Source organism: Medicago truncatula, chromosome 6 (assembly GCF_003473485.1).
Source record: "Medicago truncatula cultivar Jemalong A17 chromosome 6, MtrunA17r5.0-ANR, whole genome shotgun sequence".
Lineage (NCBI taxonomy): Eukaryota > Viridiplantae > Streptophyta > Magnoliopsida > Fabales > Fabaceae > Medicago > Medicago truncatula.
This window is the reverse complement of record NC_053047.1, coordinates 31,678,300-31,685,612: the sequence shown is the minus strand read 5'-3', so window position 1 is coordinate 31,685,612 and position 7,313 is coordinate 31,678,300. Positions and strand designations below refer to the sequence as shown.

The 7,313-nt window shown below is 34.7% G+C and overlaps 1 protein-coding gene and 1 pseudogene across 1 annotated transcript; both read right to left on the bottom strand.

The window, feature by feature from the left end:
• Nucleotides 1-344: 344 nt before the first annotated feature.
• Nucleotides 345-3,174, bottom strand: LOC112422806 (uncharacterized; annotated as a pseudogene).
• Nucleotides 3,175-5,681: 2,507 nt separating this feature from the next.
• On the bottom strand, nt 5,682-6,517 carry LOC11443285 (kunitz-type trypsin inhibitor-like 2 protein). The gene has a single exon (XM_003619513.4). It carries the CDS (start codon nt 6,454-6,456, stop codon nt 5,845-5,847), a length of 612 nt encoding a protein of 203 aa, XP_003619561.1. The 5' UTR covers nt 6,457-6,517; the 3' UTR covers nt 5,682-5,844.
• Between the last annotated feature and the right edge of the window lie 796 nt (nt 6,518-7,313).

Genomic DNA, 7,313 nt, shown 5'->3' with positions numbered 1-7,313 from the left:
AAAACATCTAATGTGTTGAGTTGAAATTTTTCAAAGATTATTTAACGAGAGTTGTCTATTTGTTTAGAAAGCTTAGAGGTAAAACTCGAACACCGAATATGATAGAGAAAAGAATTTTTGTGTATCTAAATCTAGGTCTTGCTAATAGGTGTTTTCGGTGGTTAAGGAAGAAAAAAAAAAAAAAAAAGGGAATTTTATGTTAAAAGGAGAACTTTTAAGCTTTTATTGCATTACAACAACAACAACAACCAAGTCTTTATCCCACTAAGTCGGGTCGGCTACATTGATTAAATGTCGCCATAGTATTCTATTAAAAACCATATTTGGATCCAACTCATTAACCTCTAAATTTTTCTAATGGTTTCTCTAATAGTTTTCTTAGGTCTTCCTCAACCTCTTGTAACCTGACTCCCCTCTATTTGATTTACTCTTCTTACAACGGCATCTACGGGTCTTCTCTATACACGTTCAAACCATCTAAGCCTATTTTCTACCAACTTTTCTACTATAGGTGCTACCCCCACTCTCTCTCTAATGGTGTCATTCCTAATCCTATCCTGTCTTGTCCTACCACTCATCCAGCGCAACATCCTCATCTCCGCTACACTTATTTGACTCTCGTGTTGGCTCTTAACCACCCAACACTCTGTACTATACAACATTTTTAGTTTGACTGCTGTCCAATAGAACTTTCCTTTCAGCTTAAGTGGTACTTTCTTATCGCACAAAACACCCGAGGCTCTTCTCCATTTCAACCACCCAGCTTGGATACGATGATTTACATCTGCTTCTATTTTTCCGTCGTTTTGTACTGTGGACCCAATATATTTAAACCGCGTAACTTGTGGTATGATATGATCTCCAACTTTCACCTCCTAGGTAGACCTAATTCTCCTTTTGCTGAAGTTACATTCCATATACTCCGTCTTGCTTCCACTCATGGCGAAAACCATACGCTTCTAAGGCTTGCCTCTAGATATCTAGCCTCCCATTTAACTCCTCCCTTGACTCACCAAGCAAGACTACATCATCTGCAAAAAGCATACATCTCGGTGCTAACTCTTGAATGTGTTCCGTAAGTACATCCAAAGCTAAAGTAATAAGATAAAAACTTAGGGTTGACCCTTGGTGCAGTCCTATTGTTATGGGAAAATATACGGTATCCCCATCCTACTTCCTCACACTAGTCGAAGCTCCCACATACATATCCTGGATAGCTCTAATATAGGCAATCCTCACCCCTTTCTTCTCCAGGGCTTTCCACAAAATCTCTCTAGGTACTCTATCATACGCCTTCTACAAATCAATGAAAACTAGGTGTAAGTCTTTTTTATCCGTCCGATATCGCTCCATCACACGTCAAAGTAAGTAGATCGCTTCCATAGTCAACCTCCCAAGCATAAAACCATATTGGTTATTTGTAACGTGAGTCTCTGTTCTTAGTCTTCGTTCAATTACCCTTTCCCATAACTTCATGGTATGACTCATTAGCTTAATTCCCTTATAATTCGCGCAATGTTGTATATCCCCCTTGTTCTTATATATTGGAATTAAGGTGCTTCTTCTTCATTCGTCTGGCATTTTCTTCGTCCTCATAATCTCGTTGAACAGTTTTGTGAGCCACACAATTCCTCCATCGCCATGACTTTTCCACACTCCGATAGGTATGTTTTCGGGCCCAACTGCCTTGCCATTACTCATCCTTTTCAACGGTTCTTTCACTTCGTGCTCCTGAATCCGACGATAATAGTTATAGTTCCGGTCCTCCTCTCTGATGTCTAACCTGTTAGAGTCTGGTAAGATCTCGTATCCTTCATTAAATAAGTTGTGGAAATATTTCTTCCATCTATCCTTAATATCTCTTTCTTGAACCAAAACTCTACCCTCCTCATCCTTAATACACTTCACTTGGTCTAGGTCTCTTGTCTTTCGTTCTCGTCCCTTCACAAGCTTGTATATAGATTTCTCTCCCTCCTTGGTACCTAAAGATAGGTATAATCATTCAAATGCTTGAGTTCTCGCTTCGCTCACTGCCTTCTTAGCCTCTTTCCTAGCTATTTTATATTTATCCCAAGTTTTGGCATTTTTACACCTAGACCAATCTTTAAAACAATCTCTTTTGATCCGGACTTTACTCTGAACACTGTCATTCCACCACCAAGATTCTTTAACCCTAAGTCCAAAACCTCAAGATTCTCCCAACGTCTCTTTTGCCACCTTCTGAATTTCATGAGCCATCCTCTCCCACATATCATGAGCGCTTCCATGTGGTTGCCTGAAACCTCCCTCTAATATCTCGTGTTGGAAGATCCTTTGTTTTTCACCCTTTAAATGCAACCACTTGATTCACAGAGCCCCGCTACGATCTCTTGTCTTTGCCATTCTCTTAACCCTTACATCCATTACCATTACTCTATGTTGGGTAGTTAAGATCTCTCCAGGTATGACTTTACAGTCTAAACAGATCTTCCTGTCTGTTTTCCTAATGAGAAAGAAATCCATCCGAGAACATGAGGCCCCACTCTTATAAGTGATGAGATGGTCCTCTCTTTTCCTAAAGCACGTATTAACTATAGTAAGATCAAAAGCCAATGAAAAATCTAAGATCGAATTACCCTCCGCATTTAACTCCCCGATACCATACCCCCCATTCACGCCCCGATACCATACCCCCCATTCACGCCCTCGAAACCTCTCGAAACACTCCATACATGCCCATTTAAATCCCCTCCTAGAAAAATCTTTTCTCCTAATGGGCTATCCTAAATTAAGCCTTCTAGATCCTCCCAAAACTTTACTTTAAGGTGTTCTTCTAACCCTACTTGAGGTGCATAAGCGCTAATAGCCCGTGTACCAAAGCTTAAATCCTGAACTATCTAATTCTTTCGCCTTTTTCCCCACCCATTTAGTTTCTTGTAGGCACATAGTGTCTACTGCTTCCATAGATTTGCCCGTAAGAGTACCTATATTCCATGTTCCAAAACGAATCCTACTCTCATGAACTAGCTTCTTTACCCGCACCCGTTCACGAAGATGTGGGAACCCTTACTTATTTTTCACTACATCCAGGCGGCGATGTAGCGGCCCTTGTTCATTTGACACTGCACTCGAGCTATACAGCGCGTTGCTTCCGGGCAACGACCTAAAATTCACACTATTTTGTATTTGGTTCATGTCATAGAGATTCAACAAAGTTTTACGTTGGCTGTCGAGGCCTAACACAACCCTCTCCTTTTACCCGAGCTTGGGACCGGCCTTGGCAGGATTAAGCTTTTATTGCATTGATTACACAATTTTTAATATAAAATACTACTATATTTGACTCTTTAACTTTGACCCGCATATTTCAATCAATGAATTTTGCGTGATAAAACGTCGCAGATTCGGAAACATGAGTATTTCGGTGGCTTGAATACAAATATATTTGTATGCATATGTACTATGTCGTTTTATGCTATTAACATGGATAATGTGAGTTTATTTGCATATATATCTTTTTTGTTTTTACCAACTTTAAATTTGTATTATATCATTGCACTAAATCAATTTCAAAGAATGAATATGGTTTATTCTGTAAAAAAATCACAATTATTTTAAGGGGGCTGCTAATTATTTTTTACTGATGCCGCCAAAAATATATAGCAAGGAAAATATTAAAAAATAAAAACTAAAGGATTTTTAGTCAATTGATCCTATCTTATCTTGGCTGCTAAAACATTGTGACCGTATCCCTTATCTAGCTTGTACATGCACCTACACGTGTGTATCTATATATTTTAATTGTGACAATACTATTTTTTATACAAAAATATATATTTTTTTAAATCTATTTTTTTAAATCAAAGTCTTTATGCGTATAATTTAGTCGCTCAAAATGACTACTTAAATCTATTTTTTTAAAATGACAATAAATCAAATTATCAATGGATATGATTAAAAAAATACAAATTTTTATCATATCGATCGAACAATGTTGACAAGAGTGGGTATATCTATACTTCTATATTTTTTCAAGATTCAAGTTGCTTTGTATAATTTTTTGTCACATCACCGGCATATCATATTTATCATATCACTCTTATCTGACATATCACCGATTGAAAGTAATAGATGATATCAAAGTCAGCTCTTGACAGTGACAGTGGCGGAGCTATAAAAAATATCGTGGGTGGACCAGCAAAATATACTCTAATATATAAACATAAACTTTATGTTGTAATAAACGCTAAACACAAAGTTTCATCAAAAACACCTTAGAAAATTTGCTAAAAAAAAAAAAACCTTAGAAAATTAAAATAAAAACTAACTTGAAATCATCAATTACTAACTCAAAACTAATACATTATAAATTAAAATAATAGTGATCAACCGTTCGATATAAACCGTCATGCTATCGTTTAGAATACATGAAAGTTCAGTAAACATGGACGAGTTATCAGATACAATAAATTACAAAATTAGTGATCAACAAAAGAAAATAAACCTCATGTTACTACATTATATGGTTTGTCTCATGTAAATTCAAGGAAAAATTGCACCAGGAATCAACAACGTTGGACTGAACCAGTGAACCTTATTTCTCACATTATCAAAATAAACAAAAAAACCTCATTTTTCACCATATTGGTTAATGTTTATCAAATGTCTTACATGACTATTTTCTAAACTATATCATCAATTCATCAAAAATCAAAATAATAGTTACAACCTTAATCCATCAAAATTAGCATGGTTTTTTTCATAATTTATCTAAAATTGTGGTATCTTTGTTGTCAATTCAGGTCTAACAGTGAAGTTCAGTGGTAAAACATTTTTTGAAGTAAATCATTTATCAGTCACGTACACAAACCTACCCTCAACTATCATATACTTGTTTGTATATACAAAAACTCAAACTCCATTAATCTTTTATTTACGATAATATATAGTAATTTTACATCCAAATCTAGATAAACGTGATTAAATATTTCTCATGCAAATTAGCTCTATAAATTAACAGAGGTTGAAAGGAATAGCAAAATCGAAAATCGTAAAATCGCAATCAAAATTGAAGAATTTTACTTAACTAGTTTTGTAGAATCGATATAGGGTAGGAAAATCCAAAATCGTAAATTCGCAATCAAAATCGATGGATTCCACCAAAACAAAAATAATACTAATATATGTTATAAATTGCATATAGTCATAAATAACTCAAAATTTTAAGTCCACAAAATACTTTTACATAAATGACTAAAATCTTACATGACAAATGTTTTTTATTAGTCATAATAATACTAAACAACCTAAACAAAATACTTAAAGACAAATCTAGATGTCTGACAAAATACTTTATCATAAGTGAGAAAGTGACTTTTTTTGAATGGACAAGTGAGGAAATGACTATTAAGTTTCAAGGCACAAAAAAGCGAACATGCAATCTGGATGTAAAGGAAATTAAACGTAAACGATGAAGGATGATGAATTCAAGATGAAACGATGATGGATTGAAGGAATGGATGATCGATTGAAGGGAAGAGACAATCTAGTAAGCTATAATTCATTTTTAATTGGATGTACGGTGAAGAGATACTGTGGTGTGAAAGATTTTTTTTTGGTATTTTATGTATTTAATAACAGGAACAATATAATATTATTATAGGAAAATTTACTTAAGGATATAATTGGAATAAACAAGAAAGTCAACCTAAAATTCAATGAACATAACCAAAATTCAAATATCTTTAAGAACAAAAGACTTATTTACACAAGCTCTTTATAAGGGGGCCTGTAAGATGCACAACCCTAATAGAGCTATTTTTATTACATAAATATTATTCAGTAACCCTAGCTTGGAAATTTGATTCAAACTACAGCTTTTTCAGATTCAGTAGCATCAATAAATACAACCCTAAAGGGATCATTTTCAGTTGGGACCAAACGCCATCCATTCTCATCTCTATACCTCCCAATATCACTACATGCACCAGGTGGAGCACTGAACAATGGACAATACACAAGCTTGTATGCTCCTGATCCTGAACCAAGTGTCTCAATTTTAAATTTACCTTGAAAAGCATCAATATTATCACCAATACCTACCCAAGATGTAGGGAAATCATCATGAGCAAGCACCCATTTGGCAGATTCAGCACACTTTGGTTTCTTAACAAACTCAATATCTACTTCATCAGTTGTAAAGATGACACCACGTTTTACTATTATGGTAAATCTAACTGGTAAGCCTCTAACAACCTCAGAAAAATCTTGTAGGACAGTAACTGGACATTCTGAGTCTCCTGTCTTACCAAGCTTCAATCCACCACCTCCTCCTTTAGATATAAGTGGTGCAATATAGTATTTGCCACCAGGAAATACGGGGTTTCCATTTATGTCTTCAACAGTTTCAGTAAAAGCTAATGGAAAGTAGGTAAAGGAAAAGAGGAGGAGAGAAAAGGTAAATAATGTTGATTTCATGGTTTGTGAAGTTTCAATGATAGATGTGTGTGTTTGTTTTGTAATTGGTTCATGGGTTAAACTTCTATTTATAGACTTTTCAAAGGGTAGGTTTGGAGTTTTTTATTTTTTGTTTAAGAGAGGGTAGGTTTGAAGTTGATTTGCATGTATAGAAAAATCATTCATGTTTATCCAAATATTCATATAGAAATACTATATCGCACATGTAAAAGAAAATAATAATTACTGTTGTAAAATAATAATAATAATAATAATAACCTTGACAAAAAATAAAAATTAATAATAATATAAAAAATTACGTGTCGTTTATATCCCACATGGTGTTATTTTTTACTAAATTTCGATGAAAGCAAAGGGGAAACTTTGGTATGCATGACACATTACAAAAAAAGAAAAAATAATATTATCCTTTGTATAACTGACATCACTAACGCATGCTTTTGAAATTCAAATCGAAGAGATGTTTGTAGGCCGTTAGTGACAATTATAGTTTCAAATGTCTGTGTGTAGGTAATTTTTTCCGTATAAATAACAGTTTTTCATAGGGAAAAGAGGTCACAACACATTCATATAGAAAACTTATACTCAAACTATCAGCATCTAAACTTACACTCAAACGTTGTAGGGGAACATTGTGTATGGACAGGGAAATTTGTGGTTGTGTTCAAAGGACATCATATGGGCTACCATGAGTATGATTTATTGCTACAAAAATCCGTTACGACAAGCCTATTTTATTGGATGAGATACACCATCATTGGCATAGGTTATGTATGGGTCAAGAAAGTAATGAAGATGGTTTTCTGTCGAGGAGGAGTGGAATGGTATTCAAGAACGTCTCAAAAGTCCCTTATCAA

Coding starts and splice junctions, on each gene's coding strand:
- LOC11443285 (XM_003619513.4), bottom strand. CDS start 6,456: ATGAAATCAACATTATTTACCTTTTCTCTCCTCCTCTTTTCCTTTACC.